General features: G+C 38.2%; 1 protein-coding gene across 1 annotated transcript; it reads left to right on the forward strand.

Moving 5' to 3' along the window:
- Positions 1 to 8,374: 8,374 nt before the first annotated feature.
- LOC133764206 (olfactory receptor 5B2-like) lies at positions 8,375 to 9,322 on the forward strand. Its single transcript, XM_062197881.1, has one exon. It carries the CDS (start codon positions 8,375 to 8,377, stop codon positions 9,320 to 9,322), a length of 948 nt encoding a protein of 315 aa, XP_062053865.1.
- Positions 9,323 to 11,443: the final 2,121 nt, after the last annotated feature.

Genomic DNA, 11,443 nt, shown 5'->3' on the forward strand with positions numbered 1-11,443 from the left:
CAGCCTGGATACCAAAGACTTTTTGACATTCATTTATTGAGCTTAAAATAAAAGGTCACCAATTTTATGAAGTGAAATTATTTCACACTGGTTTTTCAATATGAGCCTGTAATAATGGCCCAGGATAAAATCTCCAACTAAAAATGATGTTTGCGGTGACAGTGAGTATGATGATCCATTCTAACAGCTGTTCAATTTATAGATTGCATTCAAAGATTTTTTTCTAAATGTCCTCTAACTAACCCTAGGTGACAGATTGGAGACTATTTTCATTACATCCAATAATTATCTTTCCTTACACCCTCAGCCTCTAGAGAACTTAAATCCTCTCTTTCTTCTTTGAGTGAGACTTGTAATTTTTAGATCCCCATTGTGTGTCATCTTCCAGGAAGAGCAAGGGAAGCTTCTAACTCAGTTTTGTGGTCTGTTCGGATTGTGGGAATAGAAGATGTGGTATGTCAAAGCACAAGGATGGCCATTTTCAGAGTTTAATGTCCCAGGTGTTAATATATTTATTTATTTATTTGGCAGGTAGAGTTATATGCAGTGAGAGAGAGAGACAGAGAGAAAGGTCTTCCTTTCCCAAATGGCCACTACTGCCAGCGCTGTGCCGATCCGAAGCCAGGAGCCGGTGCTTCTTCCGGTCTCCCATGCGGGTGCAGGAGCCCAAGCACTTGGGCCATCCTCCACTGCCCTCCTGGGCCAGAACAGAGAGCTGGACTGGAAGAGGAGCAACCGGTACTAGAACCCGGTGCCCATATGGGATGCTGGTGCTGCAGGTGGAGGATTAACCAAGTGAGTCATGGCGCTGGCCCCAATACTATCATGTTTTTAGGATGCTTGGCTCAAGAAGAGATATTACGATGACCTACACTAGTTAGGAGAGTGGTGATTTTATTCAAATAATAGAAGGTGATATTTTTCTCATCGTTTAAAATCCCGTTTAAAAAATAATGGGCACTCAGCAAACTGTTCTTGATGCATGTGGTTCTAAAATATAGAGTACAAAATATTTAATGTGTATGAGTGAAATTAATATCCTGGAATTTGATTATTGTTTATAGCCCTTGTGTATGTTCCTGCTGAACAGTGGTCTTTCTCCTTTTTACTTGCTTTTTTAACATTTATTTTATTTGTTTGAAAGGCAGAATTGCAGAGAGAAAGAGAGAGAGAGAGAGACAGAGAGACAGAGAGACAATTTCCATCCACTGGTTCACTCCCCAAATGGCTGCATGGCCAAGGCTGGCCCAGATTAAATCCAGGAGTCAGGTCCTTCTTCCAGGTCTCTCACATGGCTGAAAGGGCCAAGGACTTGGACCATCCTCCACTGCTTTGCCAGGTGCATTACCAGGGAGCTGGGTCAGAAGTAGAGCAGCTGGGACTTGAATTGGCATCCATGTTGGATGCTGGCCTTGCAGGTGGTGGCTTTACCTGCTACATCATGATGTCAGCCCCTACATTTTACTTGCTAAACTCTTTATTCAGTGGCGCACTAAGCCTGTGACTATAACATTAATTAAAAAGATGTTATTGCAAAAATTTTAAAAGAAGGAAGGAAAGAGAGAAAGAGGGGAAGGAGAGAGGATGGGAGGGAAGTATCATTATGCTCTTATTATTATTTTATCTATGACCTGCATGAAATTTATTCTCTTTATATTAATTTTAAAAGTGTTTTAAGAGAAATGGAATGGAAACATAAAGTGAATCAATGAATAAACAGTGCTCTCTTTATTGATCACATTATGAAGCCCATTATCCTGTGTTGCTAATGCATGGGGTTGTGCACAGCTTTGCACGGGCTGTTCAGAGACTCTTGATCAAAGTTTTAGGCCATTTGAATACAAAATGTGATTTACATTGTGGCTCAGCACACACATACACACACAAAATAATAACTTTCATGGAGCCCTAAGTACTCTCTCATTTTCAATGCACTTTGACAATGTTTTCTTTCCTATCTTAAAAGAGTTAATATATGCAAAGCACTAAGGAAAGCACCTGCACAGAGTACATGCTGCATCTGCTATTTGACTTAATTTAATTCTTGAAGATAATATTGGTCCCAATCCACCACCTGATTGATCTCACCTTTCATTAGTGTGGGTCATGGACTGCAGTTTGTACAATACTGCGTTAGAACAGCCTGTGGTAAGTTACTCCTCAAAAACTCATCTAAAACAATTTCATGGAAGGTTTATTTGCTAAAGATTTGATGAATATAATAATTTGTATTAATTTTAATATAATTAATGATCTGTACCTTAATAAATATAATTTATTTATGCCAACAAAAAGTGTTTTGTGGAACTTTCTTCTTGATTACTTTCTTTTTTTAAAAAGATTTCTCTTTCCTTCTTTGAAAGGCAGAATGATAGAGAGGAAGAGATGGAAATAGAGATTTTCCATCTCATGGGTCACTCCCCAGAAGACCTCAACAGTCAGAGCTGGGTCAGGCCAAAGCCAGGTCTGGAACTCCTTTCTGGTTTCCCACATGGGTGGCAGGACCCAAGATACTTGGGCCATCTGCTGCCTCCCCAGATGCTTAACAGAGAGCTGGATCAGAAGCAGAGCAGCTGGGACTCAAAGTAAGGCTTTGATATGGGATGCCATCATCATAAGTGGCAGTTTAACCCACTGCACCATAACACCAGCCCATATTTTATTATTTTCAAATAAATATAAATATATTTTTCTTGAAATTTAAATAATTTCCACTGAGTGTATTTTTGGGGGGATTTTAAGAATGCTACTGACATTAATTGTATTAAACCCAATGTGCACTATACTGAATACAATTATATTAATGAGGAATGCATTCTTATGAAAATATAATTGAAATACACATCAATTCTATCTGCTTTTGATGTATTACTCATTTAGAATCTCAGAGCAGTTGTCTTTGAAGGTGCTACTTCATTTCTCAGTGGGAATTATTCTTTACAGAGATGCTTTTGTGTATCAGTGACAACTATTTCTTCATTATTCCATTCATCCAACAAAAATTTATTGACTTTGTGATTTGTGCCATGCTCTGTGGTAGGAACTAAGTAGAAAGATAAACCAATTAAGGCTTTGCCAAGTTTCAAACTAATGGCAGTGAATAAGCAAGCATATAACTATACTAAATTTCTCCAGTAACTGTGATGTAACAAGTATCTCAATTTTATGGAGGAAAAATGACCTTCAGAGAATTTAGAAATGATGTCCAAACTTAAAGGGAAGAAACTGAAATTCAAATTCAAGTTTTCTGGTGCTAGACTTCAGGTACATTTTTCTGTCACGGATTGACTTACAATTACAGAATTCTTTAATTATTTTGTCTCATTTTTCTCTATTATGTGCTCAGCTATATACTAAGCACATCAGGCCATATAGAAGCAACATTTATGGTGGCACAAAGTATTGGTTAGGCTTTCAGGCTCACGTTCAGACTCATTGGGGTTTCGCTCTATATGACCTCAGACAACAGCACCTGACATGAAGGCAGTATGGCTCTCCACTATGTTGCAGGTATTACTGTTGAATTAAAAAGAAAAGATCTCTAGCATGCATTTACTGTACCACTGACAAGACAAGACTTCAGTATTGCTCAATAGCTATACCTTAGCCCCCACTGCTTCTCAACTCTCAGTGACTCATTTTAGACTTCCATTATTATCAGGCATGACCTGAATTACAATATGGCCTGGAGTGGTTATACTGGAAATGATGGATTGTGAATGGATTAAGGGTATATTTTAAAGGTTTGAAAGTTGAGGAAGGCTGTTTCATGCCAAGATTAAATAGTTGAGTGATGTAATTGGTACAACCATCAATAGACTCCCTTGTAGAAGTCATGTGATAAAAGGCAGCATCTCAAATTTGATTCTGCTTTATTCCTAAAGCTCAGCCCCAAATTATATGTTAATATTTGTATAAATGGTATGTTTGTTTAAGCAAATTTGAATTAGTTAGGATGTAATTCAAATAAGCTTCTTTTGTGATGTGGTTCCAATAATTTTACTGTGCTTTTTATCCCTTCCCACAGCAATTGAACATACTACTGCTGCTATTAATAGTGATATTTATCTAATAATAGTAATACTCATGTTTATTGTGTGCTAACAGCTGTATTAGGCAGTATTCTGAGTGATTTAAACTTATCTCCTCATTACATTATCCAAACAGCCTTGTGAGCACCATTGTTGTCATCCCTACTTTTAATCTCAGGACAGAAATGCAAGTGTAAAGACCAGGATTTTAATGTAGACAGTTAGGTCAGCCCCAGAGACCTGAACTTTGCTATCATAATATGCAGCCTCTATAAATACTTGAATTGTTCTGAAAGACTTTTAGAAATTGCTTTACTTATCCCATGACATAGTAAAGGGAGGAAAAGCAATGCTCACTCTATTTTATTTTCAGAGAAGAAATTAAATCTGGTGGATGTCTACTTGTTTCTCCAAGGGTGTAAAACAAGGATCAGCTTCAAGAGGGTGAAGCAAGACACAGGCTTCACAATGCAGTGTTTGTTTCAATGGTTATTATTTTTGAGTTTGTATACTTTTTTGGCATGTCTTTCTCATTTATTTCATTTTTAATTTTAATTAATTTTAATAGATTCAATGTGATTTGCAAATACAACTCTAAGAACATAATGATAGTTTCTTCCTCCCTCCCATCCTTCTTCCTTATACCTTTGTTTCTGTATTTTTAAAAAAGTTTTTGAGATAGCATATTTTAAATTTACATTACAGTGAAAAGTTTTAATATTTTATCAAATAAGAAGCTTAACAAGTAAAAATCAAAAAGATCCTAGTCAATGGGATAATAGATAACAACTAAAAACAATAAGTGAGTGTAAAAATGACCATTGCACTCACATACAGTTTTTTCCTCAATTAGTCATTCATAATTTCTTTCAATGAAATAGAACTAAAGCTAACAGTTTTCTCTGAGGAGGGAAACAGCAACTACCCTTTCTTAGACCTGTGATGGAAAAAGACTACATGGGCAATAATGATAATCCCATACCTCACAGTATTTTACTTCCAGAAACGCAATGGCATATCATTATTTTCAGGCAATAATCTAATAGGAGAGTTGGGAAAATTAAAATAATATTTATGCTTCTCAGACTATCAGGCATATGATAAGTCCAGGGTTAATATAAGCCTAAGTGTTATCTGAATTAGAAATTACTGTAATAAAATGCTAATTTTCAGGGACTGGCATTGTGATGCAGTGGGTTAAGCTGCTGTCTCCAATGCCAGTACCCCACACGAGTGCTAGTTCATGTCCTAGCTGCTCCAGTTTGGATTCAGCTCCCCGTTGCTGTACCTTGGAAAGCAGTGGAATATGGTCCAAGTAATTGGAACTCTGCCAGCCATGTGACAGACCAAGTGGAGTTCTTGATTTCTGCCTTTAGTCTGGCCCAGCCCCAACCACTGAGGTCTTTTGAGGGAGTAAATCAGGATGGAAGATCTCTTTCTTTCTCTGTCTCTCCCCTCTCTCTATATATATAGCTTTGCCTTTCAAATAAAATAAATAGATCTTAAAAAAGATCTATATAAAAAAGATCTATGTAAAATCCTACAGGTGCTTTCAAAAATACTGTGAAGTAAGCAAGTGCCTCTTGTTGGTTGATAAGTTTATAATTTTAAACATGGCGACTTAAAGTCTTTTGTCATCCACAGTTATATATGATGTGCTGCTCATAAAACTAAAGCGTTGTTGGTTCTGTGTTTAGCTGTCCTCCTATAGGTTCCTATGGACTTTTTCCAGCCACTTCTATTGTATTCAGTACTTTGGGATGGCTCTGTAAACAGATGAAGCCAATATTGTATTAACAGTACCAACTGAGAGAAAGTATGGTTAACTGAGGTTACTAAAAACAAAAAGCAATTCAAATCAATTGGCAATCTACAAAAAGAGTTAAAGATTTTAAAAGCTATTATTAAAATTGCTATATTGGTCTATTATGCTATATTATATGTGTGTACATATTGTATGTCCACATGGGGAAATTTTATTAAGAGTTTTATTTTAAATGGCTTATAGATAAGATTGTCCATAAATTTAAGCTGCTCAAATCAATCAAAGATACATTTTAATTTGAGTGACCTGAATCTGTATCATATGTTTTAAACGTGTTGGTAGAAAGAAAATAAAAACATTTTAGATGGTTGTGCTTAAGTTTACTGGCTAAACAAACTACACCATGTTAGATATTTAAGAGGTGTTTTCAAATACATGATTCTTAAAATTTATAGAAGGCATTGGACCTTCTGGTAAATGTTTTCTTAAGTTGTTATCTAGTGGTTGAAACGGTTTGCTAAGTATTCATGTGATATTGCTATTGTCAGCAAGCGATCTAGGACTTGCTCCCTCATTTCTCTATTCAAAGCCCAACTTGTTCTTTCATTTCTCTATTCTCTTCAAGGTAGGAAACTAATTCTATTATGAAGGAATCTGTAGGATGCACAATTTAATCTTTAGACCTTATAAAAGAGATGGCTAACATTTTTCTGCAATAGCATAGCCAAAATAAGAACTTAAATAATAATCTCATAGCTAGATTCACTTCGCCATCAGCGAAGTATACAGTAAGTAGAAAAAAACTCCCTTTCAGACCAAAGGGAAAGAAAGTTTTCAAGTGAGAATATAATTTTCCTCATGGGCATTGTCTACCTTAGAAAAACTACTACAGAACATGCCTGTGACTATAGACTTGTAGTTCAGGCCACCGAAGATGAGAGATGGGACTTGGGCACTCCCTTGACTTGCATCCTCTGGTCTGCTTTAACACAAACCAGGAGGAAAAGAAAGCTCGGCATCAGAAGCAATGGGTGGCAGGCCTATTAATGGCTGATCTGTACAGTGATCTGCCCTCAAGGAGACCCAACAGGCCAGTCCACTGCAGTGGCTTTCAATGTGGTAAGCCTGGGCTTCAGCAGAAGTCAGCTTGTGAAGAGCCCTGGCAGCTCTGCCAAGAGTTGGATCACTGGAAATGGACCTGCCCTGGAGTCGAAGGATGCCCAGGTCAGAGCCACAGATCTTATTGGCTCTAAGCTGAAAAGCCCTTCACTCAGCCCAACTTCCAAAGTGACCACTGCAGCTGAGGGGATGGTCAAGTAGGGTCAGCAACATTGCAGGCAGAACTGTAAATTTCTTGTTAGAGATGCCACCTGCCTTTACCTGGCCAGCTCTCCTCCCAGGCCAGCCAAGTAATGAAAGTCAACAGAGTGCCTTCCCCTAGGAGGTTCACACCTCCCTTAGGATATACCCCATGTGAAGAGATAGATAGGTCTGGGCCTCTGAATTTACAAGGCCTAAAGCCCACCAGATTATTATCAAGCCCCTTCTGTCAGGTTCTATTTGCCTCTCAATCAGAAAACTTAATTATAGCTTAGACAGCACCTTTCTTAGCTCCTCTAATAATGACTCTGTCCTTTGTTCTAGACCCTGTCTAGCACACTTGGGCCTCATTCCTTTGTAATCATAACCTCTACTCTACCTCCAATGGCTCTACTCCCAACCTGTGTGTACTGATGGTCCTCTTCCCCACTTAATGCTGTATAATTGTTCAAACCTGGTAAATGCCACTCTTAGGATCATTGGTTACTATCCTCACCCTGTCTTTTATGCCTTGTCTAAATATGATCAGAGTTGGCGAACTTGGAAGGCTTCCATAGCCTTGGCAACTCATGACGACAGCCTAGGGTGGTTACTGGCGCCATAAACTAGAGTGTCAATTTGTTGGGTCAACAACAAGAGCCACTGTGCACTTGCTCCTCATGTGGTATCTCTGTCCTTAATGTGCTGTACATTTTGATTTGATGCTATAAGTAGTACTCAAACAGTATGTTTCACTTTGTGTTTCTATGTGGGTGCAAACTGTTGAAATCTTTATACTAAATTGATCTTCTGTATATAAAGAGAATTGAAAATGAATCTTGATGCAAATGGAAGGGGAGAGGGAGCGGGAGAGGGGAGGGTTGCGGGTGGGAGGGAAGTTCTGGGAGGGGGAAGCCATTGTAATCCGTAAGCTGTACACTGGAAATTTATATTCATTAAATAAAAGTTAAAAAAGAAGTAATTTTCAGAGGAAGTGAAAACTTTCAATTCAAATTAAAATAAGCAGTAAATATTTTAAGGATAATTGAGTGGTCACTTAGAAAATTTGAGTGTATTTGGAACTAGCGATTTTATCACACATTCCTACAGATTGAAATACAGAGGTTATAAATACCAGTCTCAGAGTTACTGAGAACCCTGCAATAGCAGTGGCATCATGGTGTGCTCATGTTGTTGGATGCACAAGTGTGCTTCCCCAGATGTAGGTAATTAATCCATTTTTCTTCCTTTGTTTTGACAGGTGAAATAAAATTTCAAAATGAAATCCATGGTGAACAGCACAGAAGTGCATGAGTTTAGACTCCTGGGGTTGACTGACATCCCAGAGCTGCAAGTCCCCCTCTTCATAACATTCACCTTCATTTATGTCATCACTCTAATCGGGAACCTGGGAATGGTTGTGTTGATCCTGCTAGACTCTCGTCTCCACACTCCCATGTATTTTTTCCTCAGCAACTTGTCTCTGGCGGACTGTGTTTACTCTTCAGCTGTGACTCCTAAAGTGATGGCTGGACTTCTCACAGGGGATAAAGTTATGTCCTTTGTAGGGTGTGTTGCTCAAATGTTCTTCTTCGTGGCTTTTGCCAGTGTTGACTGTTTGCTGCTTGCTGTCATGGCCTATGACCGTTATGTGGCAGTGTGTAAACCCTTACATTACACCACCACCATGACGACCAGTGCATGTGCTCAGATGGTGGTAGGCTGCTTTCTCTGGGGCTTGGTTGATTCTGCCATCCACACTGGGCTCACCTTCAGTCTTTCCTTCTGCCGTTCTAATGTGATCCATCACTTTTTCTGTGATATCCCCCCAATCCTGGCTCTTTCCTGCTCTGATATCTACATCAACGAGATTGTGCTGTTTATCTTAGCAGCTTTCGATGTCTTTTTTGCCATTTCAGTTATCTTGACCTCTTATTTGTTCATTTTCATTGCCATCTTGAGGATGCATTCTGCAGAAGGGCGGAAGAAGGCCTTCTCCACCTGTGCTTCTCACCTTACTGCTGTAACCATATTCTACGGAACTGTGATGTTCATGTACTTGCAGCCCAGTTCTAGTCATTCTATGGACAATGACCAAATGGCATCTGTGTTCTACACAATAGTAATTCCCATGTTGAATCCAATTGTCTACAGTCTAAGGAATAAAGAGGTTAATAACGGTTTCAGGAAAGCCATTGAGAAGATGAAGATTCGGCTCAGCATATAATTTTAATTAGAAGGAGTATTTAATCTATGTAGTTAATCAGTTATCTATCATGGTTAGCCTAGCACAATTGTAACTTAGGCTAAACTGCTGTAACAAAGAAAGAGAAATATAGAGGCACAAATAAGAAATTTATTTCTCAAATAGCAGTAACCAATGTAGCAATGAAAATGAATTCTCTAGACTGCTTTGGTAGCTCACTCTAACATGGAGTTTGCTTTCACAGTGCCTCTCTCTACCGTCTCTTAGTCTTTAAGTCTTTCCTCATCATAACTGTTCTATCTGGAGAAAAAGAAAAGGACCAGAGATAAGGCAAGCAAGTTTCAATTTAGCAAGTGAAGTGATAGCCATATGCACTACTTCTGAACACATTTCATTGCCAAGAATTCAGTCACATGGCCACAACCTGCTGTAAAGGCAATTTTGAAATTTATTCTCTAGCTGAATAACAATGTGTTTAGCTGAAATCTCAGTGATCTAGAAGAAAAAGAAAGCAAGATTGCAGGGAAAACCAGTAGTCAACACATAATTTTTACTTCAATCTGAACTGCTATATTTATCTCTAGCTTATTTTTTTTTTCCTTCATGGGACCTCTCTTACTAGACATTGCAGTGATTCTATTAAAACTCTCTTCTGGGCTATCCAATTTAAATAGCTATCCCAAGTAATCCTTCTATGTCCTATACCTTTTTCTTGGAATTTAAATAAATCTCTGAAATTATATCTTCATTAAACTGTTTATTTTCTTTTTCCTCAAAGTCATTATTAACATATTTAACATCATAGAAATAACATAGCCTCCAAATTGTCTACATTATTTCAAGGTGTTTGAAAGGTAGAGAATATGGTGTACTGATGCATTGAATGTGTGAGAAAAATAATAACCTAGTCACCTAGGAGACTACAAGGATAACATGATGACCATGAGTTACAGAGTGGCAGAGGCAGAAAGAGATCTTCCACCTGCTGGTTCACTCCCAAAATGGCCACAATGGCCGGAGCTGGACCTATCCCAAGCCAAGATCCAGGAGCTCCCTCTGGGTCCCCATGCAGGCACAGGGGCAAGCACTTGGGCCATCTTCCATTCCTTTCCCAGGCCATAGCAGAAAGCTGGATCGGAAGAAGAGCAGTGGGGTCTCAAACCAGCGCCCATGTGGGATACCAGCACTGCAGGTGGTGGCCTTTCTCTCTTCACCACAGTACTGGCTTCTTCCTCCCAAATTTTTAAAAATTGGATTCTTTAAATAATCTCCTATTCCTGAACAGTGTTTCTGCTTCCTCAAATAGAAACCTGATTAATTTATCCACCTTCTTAATCATTCATATTGAAAATATTTTCCTCTGTAGTTTCCACCACAACTCCCTGATCATTTTCAGAGCACTAGTAACATTCATAGATGAACAATAGGAATGGATAAGAAATACATAATGTCCATAAATGGAATATTACTCCACAAAAGATTCCACTGCTAATAAGGATGAGAACATTAATGAATCTCCAATGTATTACACTAAATTTAAAAAGTAAGACGAGAAGAGCATCTATGCTAGGATTCCAGTTAGAAAAAATCTTGCAAACATAAAATTACATGGACAAAAGTATTTTAGTCGTTTCCAGAGAAACTGGATGGGTAAAGGAGCTAAAAAGAATCTTGGAGTGTTGTTTAGATGATTAACAAAAAACATCTTGATTGTGGTAGTGATTATACAATCACAAGCATCAGACAATTCTTGAAAGCATATGCTAAAAGTGTGGACATTATTGCTTTTAAATTGTGCATTAATTAGAAGATAATATAACAACAGGCAATATAAAATCACGTGCATAAATTTGATGTATCTAGCTAGGTCTCCATAGACAATTTAATTGGTTTTTTCATGGAAAAGTGGGATGAGGAACAACAAAAGATGCCTTCATATGGGTTTTCCTGTGAGAAATCCATACTCCTACAATTCCTTCATGGTTCCCTTGCATTAGCTTCTAAAAATTCCAACCAGAACACATGACATCATTTTAAGCAGTAAGAGTGAATCTTGCTCCCCTTTATTTATCTGAATGTTACCTGGCAGTACCCCCAGGCCTTTCCCAGAGCTGTGAGTCTGCAACCATGGCCGCAAGATAA

This window comes from Lepus europaeus, chromosome 7 (assembly GCF_033115175.1).
Source record: "Lepus europaeus isolate LE1 chromosome 7, mLepTim1.pri, whole genome shotgun sequence".
Classification (NCBI taxonomy): domain Eukaryota; kingdom Metazoa; phylum Chordata; class Mammalia; order Lagomorpha; family Leporidae; genus Lepus; species Lepus europaeus.

Bases quoted from the DNA above. Each gene is read 5' to 3' on its own strand.
- LOC133764206 (XM_062197881.1), top strand. From the start codon at position 8,375: ATGAAATCCATGGTGAACAGCACAGAAGTGCATGAGTTTAGACTCCTG.